General features: G+C 38.3%; 2 protein-coding genes across 4 annotated transcripts in view; one reads left to right on the top strand and one right to left on the bottom strand.

Annotated features, from left to right (window-relative positions):
* Positions 1–17853, bottom strand: part of hipk2 (homeodomain interacting protein kinase 2) — a 116657-nt gene extending 98804 nt beyond the window's left edge. For both annotated transcript variants that reach the window (XM_007250960.4, XM_007250961.4), the window contains exon 1: positions 17496–17853. In XM_007250960.4, coding sequence (XP_007251022.3) covers positions 17496–17514 — 19 coding nt within the window. In that variant the 5' untranslated portion in view covers positions 17515–17853. The remainder of the gene's footprint in view (positions 1–17495) is intronic.
* A 1577-nt stretch (positions 17854–19430) lies between these two features.
* tbxas1 (thromboxane A synthase 1 (platelet)) overlaps positions 19431–21752 on the top strand; it is a 97806-nt gene continuing 95484 nt past the window's right edge. The window contains exon 1 of one of the 2 annotated variants that reach the window (XM_049483606.1): positions 19431–19564. In XM_049483606.1, coding sequence (XP_049339563.1) covers positions 19489–19564 — 76 coding nt within the window. In that variant the 5' untranslated portion in view covers positions 19431–19488. The remainder of the gene's footprint in view (positions 19565–21752) is intronic. The other variant, XM_049483605.1, reaches the window with a different exon arrangement.

Here is a 21752-nt window from a genome sequence, read left to right as displayed (position 1 = left end):
CTGACACTTTAGCTAATGAAACATGTGGGTTTTGAGGACACACACGCATACTCAAATGACACACTCACTCTCCATGTGCTAACACCCCTTATCATAAGCCTAAGAATATGCAGCTGCAGTCAGTCAGACAAAGCTGCAGCTAGATTAGGCCGAAAATGAGAAACTGTCAAATTGGTGTCAACATATTTTCAGATAGCTCCACGTTCAAAAACAGAACAAACTCATTTGAAAGCCAGACCGTGGCATTCTCTCCCTTTGCATGGGCCAGGTGGGCGGCCTTACCATGCCACAGAGCAAGCAAGAGAGAGAGAGAGAGAGAGAGAGAGAGAGAGAGAGAGAGAGAGAGAGAGAGAGAGAGAGAGAGAGAAAGAGAGAGAGAGAGAGAGATATGCAGGTCTGTCATTTATTCAGTTCTTAAGCAAACATGTAAAGCCATGGCCTTCTTCAAGGCTTATACATGAATTACACTGAACCACACTACCAGCAAAGGTACACTCTTAAAAATGGATTCTTTAAGGGTTTTTTTTTTTTTTTTTTACTGAGGGCATTGATTCTATACAGAATCACAACCATATAAATAACCCTTTTTAATTTTATTTCTTCAGCTTGGAGAAAAACCTTGTTTAAGTATTTATATTTAAATCATTTTGAAATGGTTTTATATTGGACCAAAATAGGCTCTTCTATTGTCACAAGTCTAAAAAACCTTTTCAGTACTATGCAGAATCTTAACTGTAGTTACAGCAGAATTTCATTTTTTTATAGCTACCAATTCTCTGCCAAGTGATTAAACTGTTAATGATTTTTAGGATGACATAAAAGAAAGTTGGAGGATTGAGCCCAGGGTTGGATTTAGGATTAGGTTTAGCAGGTTAGGTTAGGGTTTATTTTTGGTGCTTTAAGGGTGTAAATTAGGGTTAGGGTGTGATGTTTATGTTTTCTGTTAAATATGTGATCAAGGGTTAGAGGGTTTAAGTTTCGCTTTAGTCTTAAATTTGAAGTTTAAGTATTTGATGTAGGTTATGTTTGGTGAAAAATTTGAGGGTTAAGGTGCCAGGATTAAGTGCATTAGGTATAAATGAATCTGAGATTAAGGTTTGGGTAAGGTTAGGGTTGAAGTGTTATATTTAGGTTTTGATGCTGAATCTGAGGTGAAGGTTAGGGTTAGAGCACTAGGGTTTAGGGTTGCTGCTAAATATAAGCAAATTTAGTAAAGTTTAGTAACTAATTTCAATTAAAAGATGTGTATGACTAAATAGTAAACTACTGTACACTATTAAGTAAACTACACTCCACACTTTAACGTTCTTTGATTATGTAGCACCATTTTAATCCATGCATCTTTCTTATTGGTTCTGGCATAATGTATTTGCATAATGAGCCACTTCTAACTCACCAGGAGTTCTGACCACCAGGGCTATATCCCCTTACATAATTGTAAAATAGTCAAGCAAATAACAATAACACAAGCTAACCTTTACAGTGTTTATATTGTTTAACCCTAAAGTTAGGTTCAGTATTATGGCAAATAGTATTATATTGTATTGTATCAAATAAACAAAAAAAATGCAATATATCGTATTGCTTACAATAATGCAATTTATCGTTAACCCTGTGTTATAAGTAAGTACCATAGTGCCAGGTTCAGTACACAGCTTTACAGTTAACTGCATGCTGGTAGTCTCCTTCCAAACTGCTGCAGAAATCTGTGATATTCTTTAACTTCAGGGAACATGAGCAGCTCTTGTCCAACACACTTGCTGTCAGAATGAACATCTTCTAATACAGTTGTGGTCAGACATATCTACACACACACAGACACACAGCCCAGCTGGCAGATTTGTCACCCAGCGTCAGGCTGGTCCGAAGTGCTGAAGAACCAGTCAGATCTGATCAGTCATCCAGCGGGCCAATTACAGGCCACACGGTGCTCCATTTCAAACATGTTTATTTTTGAGCGCTGCCCGAGACAATGAACGTAAGAGGATCAGCACTGACACACACACACACAGTCAATATGCACGATAGTGATAAAAGTGTGGAGTCCACCCACTCTCCTGTCTGCTCTCCACATGAGGCAGCCTGGTTAGGGATCTTTCGTGCTTTTAGCGTTTGTGTGTGTGTGTTAGTGTGTGTGTGTGTGTTTCAATCAGTGTAACCTGCCCTTCGCTCTCAATGTGCTGTTTAAGCATCAAATAAAACAGAGGCTAGGCACATGGCCTTTACACAGTCAGCCATGCGTAATATTTGAGGCCATAGTGCCAAACTGCCCCTCACAGCTGCGCACACACACACACACACACACACCACAGCTGAATCTCTAAAACTACACTCTTCTTCACTGCTCTGTCTGAATGTTGCCTAACCTCATTTACAGACTGTGTGTGTACATATGTACAAGTGTGTGACTCTAGTTGTCTTTTTGTAGAAATAATCTAAAAATAAGCTGAGATGTGATCTCCAAATTTGAACAATGTTTTCTTATAGCATACTGCATCTTTCTCTTTCTGTCTCTATTTATTTTCCCATATCTCACTTTCTTTCTCTCCTTCCCCTTCATCTTTCTGCTTCTCTGTTTCTGTTTTTATCTGTTTCTCTCAATTCTTTTATTTCTATTCCTCTCTCTCTTTCTATCCATGTTTGTCTGTCTTTTTCCTTCTACACATATCTATTTATCGCTATTCATGTCTCTCTCTATATGTGTGTAGCTCTTCATAAATATGTATGTACGTATGTATAAGTAAATATGATATTATTTCTCTGTGTATGTTTTTCCACTTTTTGTGTATCACTTTCCCACTCTATGCATGTCTTTTTTCTATGTATGTATCTCTCTGTAGGTCTGTCTTTTAGTCTCTGTGTTTCCCTTTTCATTTCTTTCTTTGTCTTACCCCCTTTATATTCTATTTTAATGTCAACTTTGAAGTCTCAGTTTTTCTCTCTTTCTCTGTATCTCTCTTTCTTTCTAGGACTTTCTCTATATGTCTCTCTCTCTCTCTGTCCACCTCAGAGGACAGACCTCTCTAGTCGTGGCAGTAAGTCTCTGTCCCAACCTGTCAATCACACTTCCTCCAATGTAGATGCAGCGAGGGGGCACATATTCATTATTAATGGGATCTGTCTGCTTAAACACTGCTGTATTTAAGGGTGTGGAGTGCAGGAGCTGTGAGAGCATTGCCCCAATGGTGCATCCATTTCTCCACTCATCAACCTTTAAACTAGAAACCCAGACAATGAATCTAAATGTCTGACAATGTATATCATCCAGGATTAACAGCTCAATTACTACACAGGCCTTCTGTGCAGATCTAGCATGACATTGTATGTGTGTGTATATATATCTGAGTGTATTGTGGTTACGTGTTGCTGCAACATTTCGAGAACCTCTCTCTCTCTCTCTCTCTCTCTCTCTCTCTCTCTCTCTCTATGTCAGCTCTTTGTTTCACACATCTCTGTACGTCTTATCAGCACACATGAAGAACACAGGTGACAAGAGAATGTGTGCAGATTTCAGTCACACACACACACACACACACAGACACACAGACACACATACACACATAGGCCCTGATCCCTTATCCTCCAGATCCCACGCTCTCTTCAGCTCTCACTCCTCCAGTTTGCCAGGTAAAAACAACAAACCCTGAGACAGCAAAGGACGAGCTATTGTAACAAAAGGTCAGCACATGCCCTTTCTCTGAGAGAGAGAGAGTGGGAGAGAGAGAAAGAGAAGCAGATGGGAAAAAAGGAAGAAAAGGAAGAAAAAGAAGAATAAAGAGAGAGAAAGACAGAGAGGGAGGTAAAAAAGAGTGAATGACAGACAGAGAGAATAGAAAGACAGAGATAGGCAGACATAAGGAAGAAAAGAACAGATAGAGGAAAGTTTGATGCAAAAGAGTGAGAAAAAAGAGAGATAAGGATGGGGAGGAATAAGAGTGAATAGAGAGAAGAGGAAGATAACTTAAGGGGAGAGTTACTTGGAGGGAGAGAGACAGGTTAACCCCTTACAATGAATCACAAATGTCTCACAACCATTCATATTTGCTCTAATTTACACCAACAATAACCCCATCAATTATAAAACTGGGGTCTCTCCTCCTCAGTACTGCCCCCTCCCCCCTCTTGTCATGTCTGCTGAGTGATGGGTCAGTTCAGTGTGCGGTCAGAGAGAGAGAGGAGTGCCAGAGGCTCTGTAATGAAGAGTGAAGAGTCTAGATCACCATGCACCAACACATTTCCTCTCAACCAGCATCTCCTGAAGCCTCCACTGCTCTCACAACACATTCATTTCTAGAACAGCGGCCTACAAACCAGATCAGACGCTTTTCCTGTGCACTGCTGTGTTTCCAGTGTCCCACTTCAAACCCAATTATCCAGGACTGATCATGCTCTCTCTGTGAGGACACATGCAGTTGATCATGCTCTCTGATCACTGACTATATTAACGATGTTCTCACATAAGTATCGCCCACCCCTTGCTGCAATATGAAGTATAAACTCTGGTTATACCTGAATACATTGCCCAGAGACATTTATATCACCAGCAATAATGTTTTTACTGTAAAAACTACAGATAAGATTACAACACACTCAGTAAAAACAAGTTTCTCTAATTTTCAGAAAGTAGTTCTAGTTCTCTATATAGTGTGCTAGTTTTAAGAATAAAACTGTGTTCCAGAAATTTCCTGGATGCCCCCAGCAAGGACTATTTTCTAAAAGCAGTTTAATGTTAGGAACATCACAAATGAATATAACACTTAGCCGATATAAGACATGACAAGTGATGCTGAATGCTTCATTTTTTAGATTTTGGTATTTAGTAAGTACAGAGGAAAAATGAACTTAATTCTGGCATTTATTAACTCTCTCTGCCGCCATTCTACATAGTAGCACTCTACATAGTGCTGCTGCCACTGAACAAAAAAAACTAGAATAAACACTGAAATCGGATTGTATTTTACAAAAAGCACTTATTTAATATCATATTGTATGTTATGTTGCATTATATCACATTGTATCGCATCATGTTGTCTCACATCATATTGTGTCAATTGTTGTATCACAATGTATCATGTCAAATCATCTCATATTGCCTTGTATAATGTTATGCATAGCACCACATCACTGTATATCACATCACATTACATCACATATTACATCACTCTCTTTACAGGGGAGAGAGTGTTCAGAGTGATGCTTTTTCAACACTTTAAGGCAGTTTGCTTGTTGTAGGCCTATCTTTTCAAAATAACAAATAAATAACAATAAGATGCAGCTTTAGTGTCTGTATACTCAGCCCTATGTGTGTATATGCAGCCCTAGGTGCAGCCCTAAAGTGTGTGTGTGTTGTGTGCGTGCGCATCTGAGAGACACTCCATGCATGTCCAGCTCTTTTGACTGTTCCACTCAACTGAAGAGCTGTGGCCGTCTCTCTTTTTCTCTTTCTCTCTCTTTTTCTCTCTCTCTCTCCCTTCCTCGCTCGCTCGCCCGCTCTCCTCCTGGCACACAACAGAAATGGGGCAGACAGACCATTCTGCTGCGCTCCGCTCCACTCTTCTCCGCTCTGCTCTGTCCGTCTGGAGCTTTGAAGTCCTTTGGTTATCAGCCAAGCGTGTCACGCTACCTGCAACCATCTGTGAAGGGCCCACACTCAGCCTGGGTGACCGAGAGGAAAGAACCCCCCCAGTACTGTTTGTGTGGAGCTTTACCTATCTGCAGCTCATACACACACACACACACACACATACACACACACACACTCTCTCTCTCTCACATGCACACACAAACACACACACATAGACACGCACACAAACACAGAAATTCACACAAGGCCCAACATATCCATCACATGGCCAAGGGAAGGGGGAGCCTTGACATCACTGGGAATAAAACAAATCTGTTGACTGGAAAGCCCTGGAACAGCCTTGACTCATTTCTACTGTTCTTAGTTAAGACAGTGGTGCAAGGGGGATTAATTACATTAAAAAATAATGAGATTAAAAGATCTCTTAAAGTGAGTCAAGGTACACATTTCCATAAACCAGGAACAGAGCGGAATTACAATTAGCTTTATATTTCATTACAAGTATTAGGCTAGGTGTTGACATTTATAGCATGTGTTTGATGTTCTTATAAAGAATGGCTTTTATAATTTTTAGGAGAGTTTAAGACAATGTAGGTTTATGTCATGCCCACCGGCTCTTTCTGGTGCAGAGTGGTGTGTTTTACCATTAGATCAAGACTTAATTTGGAATGGAGTAACACTTCTATGTGTTAAGCACTATTAATGTGTAAAAATACAACTAACTACATCATAATCACATATAATCTTATCACATTACATCATATTGTATTATTGCACAGTGGATGGAATAATGAAGAAGTAGAACTATCTTACAACAATACAATCATACCATATTGTATCATGAGATATTGCATTGTATTGTATCACTATCCATTGTATCAGATCATTGTATACTGTTCCATATTGAATTGTATTGTGATGTACTGTATAGTATTGTATCATTAACCTCATCTCTTTAAATTATATTGCATCACATCAAACAACCATAACATGTGGCATTGTATCATATTTGATTATTATACTGAAATGTGTTGTGTAGCATCTCATTGTATCAAATTAAATAGCATCATATAAAAAAATGTGATTGACATCACACTGTATCAGATTGCATCACTCTGAATCACCTTGTAAACTACATTAATGTATCATCTTGTCATGTCACATTGCATCACATCATGCATTACTGTATGGAACCATATTGTTACAGCATTGTATTACATCATATAGTATGTTGTATTGTATCATGTCGTATCTCATCTTATCACATCATATTGTATCGTATTTCACCACATCACATAGTATTGTGACATATCCTACCATGTCGAAATTGAATCATATTTGTATCAAATCATAGCTGCAGAATTGCTTTGAATTTATTATGTTAGCAACATCAGTAAGGATTATTAGGGATATTATAAAGCACAGGTTTCATTTAATTCATACTGTTTAATCTGCTAATTAATCAATCTAAGTCGATCAGAAAAAGCTACAATGCACAAACTCTAAATTATAGCAGTTTTGTATTTCTCTACTACTTTAAAACTCTATAAACGGAAGCATTAAGATACAGTCCCATGCAAAACTTAACACATGGTCAAACTGTGAATACAAGATGAAAGTTTAGACACCCCAAGAGATTTAAGCACGAGTATGAAGAGTCTTTTTAAAGTGTAAAGAAGCTTCAGGCAGTTAATCGGCTCCTAAAACTGCAGGTCTAAGCAAATAACCATCATTTTTAGGAGAGATGGGGTGTTAAAGTCTATTTACATTAACAAAATCTCTATCTCTTCAACTCACTCTTTTCTTCTTTCCTGCTGACATACACACTTACACACTTCCCATTCCCGCCACCACTGTGCTCGCGCTCAGAAGGGTGTCTCCATCATCGTGTGAACAGTTATTCCACTGAACAGGCAAAAGAGACGTGTTCTAAAAGGCTGACTTTTCCTTCCCCTGCGGCTGTGTCTGAACTTTGGATTTTACGTACATCTTTCAGTACAGTAATAGGTGAAGCTGAAGGATAACTCTGTGCAGCACATGCGTGAGTTTAATCTGACGTGTCGTGTCCTGAAATTAAATTAGACTTCCTGATAAAGCTGCGTGGCTGTTCTAACGACGCTTGGCCATGCCAAATGGCCTAAGCCACAGGGATATTGTGGAAAACAATGGGATTTAGGGCATGGACAAATGCACTGCCGACAAGCTGGCATGGTATGGGCAGGGGTGCGTGGGGGGGTTGGGTAGGGGATGGATGTGCTGAAAGAGCAACAAAAACTCTGTGAGCCAGTCTAGCCGGCATTTCCACCCCATCATCTGCATGCATAGAAACACACACACACATGCTCGTAAACAAGCCATCCCCAGGCTCAAAATCTGCGCATCAAGCTGTCTGTAAGTAAACGGGTGAAATCTTTGCTGACCAGCCAATTTTGTGCTCATACGCAGGAAGCTGATTAAAGAATGAACAGAACATCAAGTTTAACTATTATATTGATAACAGCCAGCCGTAACACATAAACCAGAGATAAAGTGAATATCACAAAGTATGTCCCTTTTTCCTTTCTGATACCAATATCAATGCCAGATTTTTAGGCATCCACCTATACAGAGTTCTGATACTGATACCTACTCTACTTTCATATTCATAAGGTGCCTATAAATCCTGATATTTACAGCATTTCATTTTAATAGCCTTTATTTGATAAAGACAGTACTCTGTATTTTAATACAGTTTTTAAGACTGATCAGTCGCTATTAATGCATTTTCTCTGTAATCGCATGTATGGTGATATGGCCAAAATATTGAGATGTAATCTTTTACTATATTGCCCAGCACTAATCCAAGTCCTGTAATTGCTTAAAGGAACTTTGGCTTAATACTGTTCATAACTGCTTTTTTTTGTAATATACTGGCTTTATTTTTGGTACTTATTATATACTGCTGTTTCTTGGAGAAACTCTATTCAGGATTCTTTCTCAGCTCTTGTGTGGTGAGCGGCAGTGACAATGAAGTTGACTCTTCATTGTCAATGATTGATTGTGACTCAAACAAAAGACAGGAAAGTCCAGACCAGTCAACACTTACTCAGAGTTTAAGGGGTTAATCCAGCCACATTTAGAAGCTGCAGATGTGAGAGAAGAACAGGGGCATTCCTCAGACCAAAAGCAACGTGAACCTCGGCGCATCTCAAAGCCTCGCATTTTACTACCGTTAACAGCAGCCCTTTTGTACGAGGCAGGGATTGTGTGTTGCACCGTGCTGTTTACATTCCATCAGTCAGTGGCCGCTGATATGAGTCCCGGTGGCAGTAACTATAGGTGTGAAGGCAGAATGAATGGTGCCCTTCATGAAGGAGTAATTGCCATGTGATTATAGCCCAACAAATCCGGCTGCAGCAAAGACCCCTTTCATTTCCCCCGGCTGGCGAAACAATGCGGCGGAGAGAGACCCCAGCATGAACCCATCCTCTCATATCTGATCAAAGGGAACATGCCAGTGCAGACCCCCACACCCTGGCCTGAAAAAAGCACAACCAGCAGACCAGGGGGGAATAAGCTAAAAGAGGGGGAGGGGGGATGGAGGGGGCTATTTGAGCTAGTCTTAAAAGATCACTTTCATGCTTGCTTTCCCTTTCCTCATCTCTGTTCGCAGTGTTCAGCATCACACTTACCAGGTTCTTCTCTACAAGAGTGGAGATGTAGCCCAGACTCGCACCTGTGCTCTTACTATTAAAAAACTGGAAAAATGCTACAATGGGCTCTACTGTCCCAAAAGGTAATTTTTTGTGTGATGAACCTTTAAATTGGTAAAGAACATTTAAATCAACTTTATTAAACCTTAAACAAAGTTTTAATACACTCACACAAAACCGGTTCTTTATAGACCCCAAAGGGTTTCTTCTATTGCACTGCTTCAAGAAGACTTTGTGGCACCTTTATTGTTAAGAGTGCAGGTACAAACCCATCACTACAAAACCACAGACCAGTGTCCACCAACCCTGCTCCTCAACATCTGCCACCCTGCAGAGTTTAGCTCAAACTAGAGGTATAATATTTGTTCAGGTTCAATAAAATATCTGAGATTTTGAGTATTCCATTTTTGATGTGCCTTAAAAACATCATGATTCCACAGAGCTCTAATTAGAATGTGAGCTCTCAAACAGAACTTTCGGAGTGCCTACTGTGCCAGCTCTCGAACAAAAATAGACCTCACAACCCTCCAGAATTTATAAGCGACTGCACAAAAGAAACCCAGTCATTTAAGTGTAGAATGCATGCAGAGCGTAACCCCTATTCCCACACTTCACATTAAATTCTAAAAGGATGCACCCAGATGACTAATTCTAATCAATGACAAAGGATTACAACAAATGTACCAAATGAAAGATACCCAGAGGCATCCAAAAAGTGTCCTGGTGATACTTTTAAACTTCATTATTCCTGTCATGATCCAGTTTTTATGCCCCAGTTTGGTCTGACCAAGACCAAGTGTATATTTGTGTAGATTTACAGCCAGCATATTGTACATATCCTAGGTATATAATAAGTAATTTTTACTATTTTCTTAAGTTTGGTAACTAACAATCATCTACCAGTTACATAATAAACTAGTAATTTCAACTACTAATTACTCAGTAAGCAGCAATTATTTAGCAATCACTAGTACCTACCAATTACTAATAACTATTTTTTTTCAGCAACTACTAATTATTATTACATTTATTTATTAACTACTTTTTACTCAGTATCTAACTGATTACACAATAACAAATTATTTACTATTATTATACAGTTACTACCATTTCCTGAGTAACTCCACTCATTCCGCAACTAATTAGTCAGCAATGTAGTTCCTACCAAGTAATTAACAACTACTAATTACTCAGTAGCTGATAATTATTTGTATCCTAAGTAATTGCACATACTTTAGAAAAAAGAAATCTAATCACTAGGGAACTACCAGTTATTTAATATCTGACTTCACATAAACACATTAAGGATTAATAACATTAATTGTTTAGTAATAAAACTCCATACAATTGTCCATTAGAGTCCAAAGGGGTTAAAAAACAAGCAGGCAGAAAGAGCTGGAGGTTGGCCGGATCCTTTTGTCTTTCTGCATGACTGCAGAGCAATGCTGAACTCTTCTGCACCGGGGTGTCTGCCTGCCTGCCCAACCGCCTGCATAGCCACAAAAGTGCACAAGGTGGGATGTGCTAAGTATGACTCAAAGGTGGATGTGGGCAAATATTTGTCGGTTAATCTGCAAACAGATTAGTTTTCTTTTAGTCTGGTTCACAGATAACAATACCTCCAATACCTAACATTAACAAGAACAAGCCATTTGTGGACGGCCTGCACTGGTGTAGTGCACCAGGCTTAATTAAAAGTGTAGTATAAAACAATACGGCTTCGACTCTGCCTCTCATATTCATGCAAATGCGACTCATGGCCTGCGGGCCTTTCGCTGAGCTACATCCTGTTATGGAAGGCAGCGGTATGCAGAGGTGCGGGCGAGAAACTCTGCTCTCCCCCAGCTTCTTGGTGTCTGTCAGTAGGACACAACCCCCATCTGCCCGCCACGGTGCGACCGCACACACCTGTGAGCCATTTCCCCTCAAACATCTGAAGGCTCAGATATCCTTCAGCCTTCAAAGGGGCACAAAGTGAGATGTGGACAGCCTAATCACACTCACCCTGGCTGTGGCTGCAGCGTAGCCCATTTACTACAGCCAAAAATGCCTTTAAGATGTCCTGGAAAGATCAATCGCTTATGTTCATAAAGCCTGAGAGAAAAAAAAGGTAAATAATTCTCGATTTAATAGGTAAGCAAATATGCTGCAGAATTTTTAGTGTTGTCCCACACTTTTAACACTAGCATCTTCACGATGCAAATGCATGACAACAACCCAAAAACCTCTGGGATTTTCCTGCAGCGCTCTGAAAACGGTAACTAAAGCGAAGACCTTGGACGTGCCTTCAGTGTTCGGCTGATGTCAGTTCAGGAGATTTCAGTCACAAGGCCCAAAACAACAGCCTGAGACAGCTGAGAGGGAGTTTCCGAAGCCTATGACAAGAAAGATTACTGAGGAGCGCAGGAGAGAAGCCAAGAACAAGACTGAACTGAGGAATACAGAAAACATTCTTTAATAGTCACCTGATTATAAGAACAGAGTAATACAGATGTCAGTGTTTTAATCCAAACAGGTCTCTGTAATTTTTACTTTCAGTTTGAAAGTATGTTATGTTACTATTTCATTGGTATTTTGAAATGGTATCTCTGTTTATGTATAATATTGTTTTTATTTTTTAATGTTATCTGCTTGTTTGTGTTACTGACTTTTATTTTGACATTGTCTGTTTGGCTCATTTACAATTTTTACAGCTTCTCAGTCTGTATGTTTTCATTGCAACTATGCATTAAGATTGACAATTTTATTATTACTATAAATACTTTAGAAATTAATCTGTGGTTCACGTCTATAGGCCCTCATCTTTGTAATGTTTTGCAGGGATAGGTTTCACAACAGCATCTTTTGATGATTTTTAAGTATTTGAGTGAGCATTACACACTTACACTGAATGCTCTCTTCAACAGTTAAGATACTTTTGGGAAACTGGGGCCAGTCTGAGTTGATGCAATCTGCTGCACAGTATTTATGTGGAAGTGATGAAATGTCTGAATCAAATATCTGACTCAATCCTTTACTTCACCATGGAAAGCAACAAAGGATCTTGGGCTGGAGCAGCTAATTTGGTATTAGTGGTGGTTTGTTAAAAAGAAAAAAAAAAGCTACAGAAAAATATTCAAGCAAGGTGGCCACTTGGGGCACAGGCTCTTCAGCTTTAGCAGCCAAAACGTGAAATGTTTTGGCCAGGGGCTCCAAACTAGAGGTAATATCGACCCCTGCTCTCGAGGTGCCTTATTACCTCCACTGTAAAAAGGTGTGATCTAGAGCTTTCTTACTGCTGCATATGGTACATTGGGTACACTGGGTTCTCCATAGCTGCTAGATACAATGTTTATACGCTAACCGCTGTGCTGCGCTGTTGAATTTAATAGCTGCATAATATGGGAACTGTCCAGTATGTATTTAGATCATAACTATAATACATAAAACTCCTAAAATTGTGAGCTATAAATGGAATTGAGCAGAATTCAGTGTTGGACATAATACCAAATTCTTAATTCCTTACCACTTGCACTATATGTCCAAATGTTCTCAAATGCACAAGTCAAGCTTGTCTAGTCCTGTGGAGATGCATTTCCAATAGAATAGGACTTTTTGTAGCAGATAAACATGAACCTATTGACACCATGCCTGATGCCAGGGTTGAGCTGGAGGGGTATAAAGCCCCCAGGAACACCTTATGAGAAAACAGGTGGCCCAATCCATTAATCCATATAGTCTCGCAGTAAGCCTAGCTTTATATATATTATTATTTCTACAGCTCAAGACAAGTCCCTTTGGTGCCTCTCCCAACAGGCATTAATCAACATGTCAGTATAGGTTACGAGGTCAGGCTCCCAAGCCACTGTGGCCCCAGATTACTGGTCTGTCTGGCCTCCAAGAGCCAGAACACTAAGCTTCCACCACAACTCTCCAAACACATAAACTATAGTGCTATAGAGAAGCAACAACACAGCTCTCAACCCACTCATCAGCCTGGCAAACTTCTGCATTTACAGTCGTTATTTAAAAAAGCAAAGCAATTAAGCAGCAGCTGTCTTAAAAAGACATAAATGAGAAGCAGCAAGGTATTAACACCACAGCCTCCTCTAAATAAACAGATCTAGAAGCTTTCAAACAAAAGCATAACAAGCTAAGAGCTCCTCAGTTGGCTTTAATATAAAAAATAATGCACCAAAACTTTGAGTGTGAATGTAATAATGATGTATTTAAGGGATTATAATATTACACCAAAATTATATGTTTATTGGGGAAAACTGTACAATTGCAAGGAGGCTCTAGTACCCTGTTGGGCTCACACAGAAAAGGCAGGGTTGAACCACTCATCACAGGGCCTCCATACTCAAACCTGACCGGCATCGAATCCCAAACAGAAACTGGATTTGCTGCTAAAGACGATACAGTTTCATCCAGGGTTATTGTTCCCAGCACCACTGTAATGAAAGCAACAGTGGCTGGCTGTCAGCCTAGATAGTGGACAATTTGTCAAATCTATCATCCTGCTTCATTTAGCCCAATCATTACCCTTTTTATAGTCTGATAACTGGACATAATGTCTTTAAGAGCATCATAAAATGATTGTCTAGCAGAGAACTATTTCTCACCAGGAGGTACACTACCCAAAAGTAAAAGTCACTTTTAGGGCACTGGGGGAAGCAGTGACTAATCAGAACAGAACCTGTGATCACCTGTAACATATCTGTCTGAGACACAACTGTTTGTACTAATCTGTGCTGTGTTATTTATTTATTTATTTATTTATTTATTTATTTATTTATTTATTTATTTTTGCTCAATAAGTATACAAAATACTACCAAACCATACAGTCAGAAAAAGGTAAATAACATTCCAGTAAAGTTACAGCCTATCATAGTTCTGGAAGCAACAAAGGAGATTAGGTATCTCAGTGAAATAAAATATAGTCTTAAATAGTGATCTTTAGCTTCTAAAATAGTATCACTGACCTTCAGTTTAGCTAGACATATCAACATGTACTACAATCTAACATGTGCTCCTTTTAGAGCATCCTTGCAGATCTCCCCAGGAATGCTGTGTTTGAATAATGGTACATTATTGTGTCAAATTTAATAAACATTACATGAGCTCACTGATCTTCAACTCAAAACATTCACTTACACAACATTTATCCCATATTAATAACAAACTGTGTGACAGAGAAAAATCCTGAAGGGAAAAATGCCTAATACTGTAAAGTTTCCCCTTGTGCAGCCAAAACAGCCCTGACCCTGAAGACATGACTCCACAAGACCTCTAAAAGTGTCCTGCAAGTGGTGTCTAGCATGAATAAATTCACAACATATACTTTAAGTTCTGTATGTGGTGAGGTTGGGCTTCCATGGATCACATCAGTAAGCCAGTTCATTGGTTGCCTTTCTTCTGAGCACTTTTGGAGGATACAGACAGGCCCACTGTATGGCAAGAACACACCACAACACCTGCCTGATGTTTGGAAGATGTTCTGACCCAGCCGATTAACTATTACATTGCGTGTCTTATTAAAGAGGCTCAGATTGTTACGCTAGCCTAGTTTTTACACACATTAACTTTAAATTTAATTTAAACTGTCCACTTGCTGCCTAATGTGTAGGTTTCACCTCTTCATAGGTTAATCGCTTCACCCATCCCAAACAAAAATAATATATATTTTTTTTAGTTTGCATTTTTGTTTTTATGCTGAAACTTTTTTATGGTCAATGATATGTCAAAAGTCATAGGAGGGCATCATATCTGAAATGATACAACCAGAAAAGCACATAATGACATAATTTAGCCCAACAATCATATAGCAAATCATCTGCCTATCCCTAACTAACGGCTGTTTGTGTGAATTCCAGTAAAAGATATATATAAACATGTCTCTCATTCCTTTATGCCACTACTTAAGAATGAAACTAAAACTGAAGTGCTTTCCCAATCATAATAATGAAACTATTCATATTCCAAAACATTATATAACATACCTGCTTACAAAACAGGTAAAGCTCTACTCAGGTAGAGATCTACTCTTTGTCTTGCCAAACGGAGAACCACAATATACAGTAATTACCTGTAATTGAGGAGCCCAATTTCAGTTTCAGTGCAAGCTTTAACTCCACCGTCCAGGCAATTCCCATAGCTAAACCTGCTCATCATTTCTAAAGTAAAATGAGTCCAGTGGGTTTTTTTATATGACTACATGGCCTTTTCCCTCTCCCTCTCCCTCTCTCTTTCTCTCTCACACACATACACACTCTTATTCTCTCTTTCTCTCGCTGTAAAAGTGCCACTGCGTCTCGATCGCTGATGGCTGTGATGAGAGTGTCAGAGGGTGACGGCCTCCGTGCCCTTTATTGTCTCCAAATTCAAAGCAGCGACTTCTAATCAGTCTATCACTCTATTGCATCAGGGCTTCAACGTCCAACACAGTGGCACCCTACATCGCAGTCGTGCTTTAATTATACATCAGTGCTGTGAGAGGCCGATGACAAAATCAAGGCAGCAAAAACAGCAAGGTAGCAGCTGATTTTCTTTCCTTCTTTTTTTTGTTTCACCTTTAAAGAGTTTAATGCACATGTCTTGTGACAATACAACATGTGTTATGTTGTACAGATTACAAATACAAAAGGTAAAACCTGAAAACTGGAAGGTGGTCTCCTGGATCTGACATGATGCAGTTCTCTTTGCCAACAGCAGAGGGGGTGTTGGGGAATCAATCAAGATTCCCATCTTTAACTGACAGCGAAAATAAACACTTCGGACAGTTCAAATATATCGACTTGAACAGTGGAGGGCGAGCTAACGTTTTATAACAGAAACGTCTGCATTTCACACCTCTTTGAGGATTATTTAGGTGTACTATTGCAGTGCTATTTCTGGTTTAAGTCTCTATGGACGCCAGGACACGGAAAGCATTCCTTAAATCCGTGCTATACAAACAGTACAGTCTAAACAATGAGAAACATGTCCTGTAAACGCTGAGATAAGCTGTTAAAAGTTAATATTATCCTCATTACTAATCATTGTGGCTTATTTGCCAGCCCAAAATCACCTTAGCTAGCTACCTCAGTGTGTTTGAAGAACAGCGTAATATTAAGACAGCCAGTTACCTCAGCCTGCATGAGCAGCAGCTATAACCGCTATAACAGCTAGCTAGCCTATTGGATCAATAACACACACACATAAACACTCACATACTAAGTCACAGGACACACACATATTTAACTAACATTGGTTAGAGTATAGTACTGAGCTGCTTAAACACTGTGTGCCATTTTGCTCTGGGATTAGTCACCCATAGCCCATACAGAGCTAGTTGGTGCTGCTGCAGTAAGACGCTCACTGACTGCACTTCTTTCTAATAAATGACTGACTGACGCATTAAATCACAAAGATATCTGTGTGTTTAAGGTAAAACTCTGAATTACAACACATTGCAATACTTTCTAAAGAGATTAAAGAGGTCAATATCAGAGAATAACGCGTATATTTACAGCAGAGACCCTTTAAAAGAGTGATTGATTTGTGGAGATCCACTTTTCACACTCTAGGTTAGTTAACATAGGTTAAGTAACTACCCTTAGGTTAGCTGTTATCTATTTTGAACGTTTGCCTCAAACAACAACAAATATCCAAAAACAAAGCCTTGGCAGAGTAAAAACATCCTAAAAAATAAACAATACAAACAGAACTGCACTTAATTAGCTAAGCTCTTGAACCCATACAACCTATTCTCACTTCTGAGTTTGTAGGTGAAGAAATTAACTGGTATTAAGATATTTATTCCGAGTTAACTAGTAATATAGTAAATAGTTAGCCAGCTAACTAGCTAACCTAAGTAACTAGCGAGCTAGCTAATTCGCTAACCTAGTCGTTACCTATTTAGTAGCTAAGGTAACCAAGCGATTCTGCACGCAAAGCTTTAACCAGCTATATCTAGTATTTTAATGGTTAAATTAAATGAAATAATAACAGTGCGACCAATTTTTCTTCACTAAACTGCTTCTTAGCGATCTCCAACATCTCCAATATATTCTTAGCTACATGTTATTAATGCCAAGTGTAATATTATGAGGTAGTAAATCTGTTATAGCTGCCAAACAAGAGCGCCGTGTTTGGAATAGACCCACGGCGCTATATAAGTGAAATAAACCTTCAAAAACGCTGATTACCACCTCTCCAAAAAAGAAAAATACCCTTTAATAAAAACAACATTTCCTACCTTCGTATACAGGGGCCATCGGTGCAAGGGTTTCTGTTATTCATGGCAAAATATGAAGAGATATTTCAGTTCAGAACTCAATAAAAATCTGCCATCTTGCGCCGCTGACAGAATCGCCGCTGTCTCCTGCATTACGAGCCCAGTTCATCAGGAAGGGAAAATAGAGAAAACAAGAGGGAAAATCACATCCACAGCTCCGGCTCTTTATAAAGGCTCCACAGCGAGGTGTCGGCAACTCAAGCCCAACCAAACGAGAGCAGTTTAGCGGCTCCGAGGCTGAGCCGAACAGCAGGTTGGGCTTCAGCCCGCGGTGTGCATGTCTGTGTGTGGAGTGGCTGCAAAAGTTGCAATGGTGAGAGAGCAGAGCGAGTTTAGCCTAGCCTGCGAGCTAATCAAACGACTATCTCATCGATCACAAACGTAACGCCCCCCTGCATCTCATAATAAAGGGGTACTTACACATGTTGCATGTCTTACCGTCTGAATTGATTAAAAACCTTAATAATAATAATAATAATAATAATAATAATAATAATAATAATAATAATAATAATAATAATAATAATAATAATTACTATTTGCAATCCTTCTTTTATTTCAACACCACACCGGAGAAGTAGCCAACCATTGTTTGTTTGAACTGTTCAAAACTGAATTGATTTTACTCAAATATTTATCTTTTAGGATTAGCATCCCACTAAATAGCATTGCTATCACGCAAAAAAACTTGTATATCAAAATGGTAAGGCAAACCCCTCCCCCCTTTAATGGGAAAAGTCTTTATTTCTTTTCTGACATAATGCACAGAACATCTGCCATATGCAATTATGTAAAAAAATAAAATAATAAGCAGCGATACTTACCTAGGTTATAATTAATCAATAATTTTCACTACAGTCCTAAAGAACCAAACTATCACTTAGCTGTAGTTAATTGTTACTTTTATAAGCTCCCAGAACAGAGTTTTCTATAGGCTTTTTGTGGATGAATATATTCTTTCACCATGTACTTTATGAATAATAGACTAGTAAACACTGTGGCAGATGTTTATTGAGCAAACAGAAAGGCCATCAGCTGCAGACTCTACAGATGCTCCTCGCTAATCCACAGGCTGGGAGGAGGATGATTCTGGGTTGTGCTATTCCTGCCTGGATCAGATCCTCCAATGACGCCAGTGGATTTGAGAGTGAAGTGGGGCGGAATCGGATTACAGAGCTCATACAGATGGGAATAATCTGTCATTTACCACCAACCGCTACACAAAAAGCGTCATATCTATTTATTTAACAACAACCGCAAACGAAATATCCAATACATATTTAAATACACATTCCTACTTACATACACAAACATTTACAATAAATGCTGCTGTATCATACATTATATTACATATAGTACAAAGCACCAAATAACAAAGAAAAAAAAAAACAGAAAATAACATCTCTTATATTAAAATGAATAATACAATTAGAATACAATTTACATTTTACAAATTTACAGATACAATTGTACAGATTTATTTTTATCAGATAACAAAAACAATAGAAACTTTTATAGTATTCATTATAATAAAAACTTACGGGGAAATTATTAGATGAATGTAATGCAAAATTATTTATATATGTGTGTTTTAATCGTGTCTGAATCCATTTTATTCATGCTATATTATTATTATTTTTCATTTTCATTTTTAACCGTTATTCTCTTACATGTTTTTCTCTTTGTATTCTAATTTGTAAAGCACTTTGAATGACTGTTGTGTATGAAAGGTGTCTACAAAACAATTTATTTTGTGAAGTTTTGGAATTTCTTTGTTTTTAAAGTATTGTTTGTAATTTATATTTATTATATTTGAAATATAACAGAGGCAAAAAACAACAGTATTCTACCCTTTCTATTTCAAAAATGATGAAAAATAAAAATGAACATAAAATAAATCGTCAAATTCGACTGAACTACAAATACCAGAGCGCAGTGTCAACTTGTAGTTCTTATGCAACCTGTAAAACTACATTACCCAGAAGCGCGTACTTGTCAACAAACAGCACAGTGGGCTAACAGGAAAAGAGGTGAGCGTTTTAAAGTTTATACTCAAATATCTGTCTCTGTGATATGTTAGTCACTGTGGCCTCGCTACCCGGGTTGACCTGAGCAGAAGAAAACTGAACTGCAGGTCTAGAAAGGCTTTATTTTAGCTGTCCCGTTGCACAACTGGCACGGGATGCTGGAGAGTGGCAAAACGCGTGACTGGAAGTTTAAAGCTAGCCATTGTTAGGTTATATGTGTGTCTGTGAATGTGAGTGTGAGTGAAGGTTCACAGCTGAGAATGATCTGCCTAATCATATACAGCTCCACAGACAGGCCTGCATTTCACTCAAACTGAAAATGTACAATATGTTAACACGTTACTGAGCTCTGTAGCATCAGCTTAGGCTGTTCTGCGCTGTGGTTCTGTGGTGTTAATAAATGAATGAGGTTATGAATGGTTAATGAATGCGGTTAATTCATAACCGCATTCATTTAGGTTTTAAAGCTTGATTTAAATAGACACTTTGGTTAGGTGATGGGAAACTTGGTTGAGTATAATGACTCATAAACAGCTTTAGTCTAATGACTCATAAACAGCTTTAGTCAGTAATGCAGGGATTTGTATGTTCATACTGTTTATGCATCTACATGGTAAATAATTACTCTTATTAGTAATATCTATAATATACAAAGCCAATGCACAAAAATAATGGTAATAAAAAGAGAATGCAAACCTACAAAAGAACATGCTGATGATCTTAAGGCTCTTGGGCAGTACTGCATGAAAACAGGCATGATTCTTTACTGAAAATCATTGCGTTGGCTCAGGATCAATTCTACAAATCATTGTTTGTAAACACACTTCACTGTATAATCAACAAATGCAAGTTAAAGCTGTATTAGGAAAAGAAAAACATCGCTCACAACAGTTCATTGCATATATTTTGTTTTTCTTTCTTTGTTTTTGTTTTTTTACCCAATGCCTAAATGTTTTGGACTTGGGGGTTGTACTATAAAGTACCAGATTTTTTAAGGATCCCTCTAAAACAATATTATACTACATAAAAAAACTATAACATTCGAATCAAGTGTGATCAATGATATCCATCAATAAAGAAACCATCCTAGTTTAAGCATTTTGTGCTTTTTATAGGTAGCCACATAAACGACAGTGTTCTATAAATTTGAATTTTAGTGTCTTTTTGTGAGTCATTTTTGGTTGCCCTAAATTAAATTCCAGTCATCTCCCCCTGTCACTGTGCCTAGATATCCTTTCAGATCTCACTAGGCCTTTCACAGTCACCATGTGGCTCCCTCAAAGGAGAACTTAATGAATTTTTCTAGACTCTGATAAAGCCCACAGTACTTCATGAGCAAAAGACGTGCAATATCTGAAGTTTTTGTTAACTCCTTAGTGCCCAGCGCTCATCATTATAGTGCTGTTTCACTTCATCTACCTTCATTTAAATACATGCATTTACTGTTTTGCAAAACTTTCACAGCAGCTTTCACTGGAACGTTATTATTAGTAGATTTCTTAATAGGTTTGGTAGTATAACATGTTAAATGACCACACAAGTCAAAAGATAGGACACAATGTTCCTACATTGTAAATTACTACTGAAGTCATCCAGACTATGAAGGAACACATAAAAAGTCATGTAGAAAAATACTTTGTGAAGCGTTTAGGTGGCTCTTATCCGGGGTGCTGTTAACTTGTGGTTTCTGAGGCTGGTGGTAACTCTGATGAACAGAGGTAACTCCTGGTCTTCCCTTCCTGGGCCGGTCCTGAAGATAATTTGTTTTTGTTTCATAAAGATTTTGATAGTCTTTGCGACTGCTTTCAAAGGTTCAAATCAAAATTCTTGAATTTTTTTCAGATTTACTGACCTTCATTCTTTAAAATATGTTTTTCTTTACTTAGTTTAGTAGTTCTTGCCATGATATGGATTAGAACATTATTCAAATAGAGCTATTCACTGTATACCAACTCTACCTTTTCACAGCGTTAACACTGATGCTCTCAAACTCATTAAGAGTCAAGAAATTCATGTAATTAACTCTTGACAAGTTACAAGCACAGCTGTTACATGAAAGCCAATCAAGATGATTCTTCCTCATAAAAATGATTTAAAAAATGCCAATATATCAAAAGCTGTCATCTAAGCAAGTGGTACTACTTTGTTGTTGTTTACTAAATAATTACATGTGTTTTTTTTTCATAATTTG

The sequence above is a fragment of the Astyanax mexicanus genome, chromosome 9, assembly GCF_023375975.1.
Source record: "Astyanax mexicanus isolate ESR-SI-001 chromosome 9, AstMex3_surface, whole genome shotgun sequence".
NCBI classification, from domain to species: Eukaryota; Metazoa; Chordata; class Actinopteri; order Characiformes; family Acestrorhamphidae; genus Astyanax; species Astyanax mexicanus.
The sequence above is the reverse complement of the archived record's forward strand: the minus strand, read 5'-3'. Positions and strand labels throughout refer to the sequence as shown.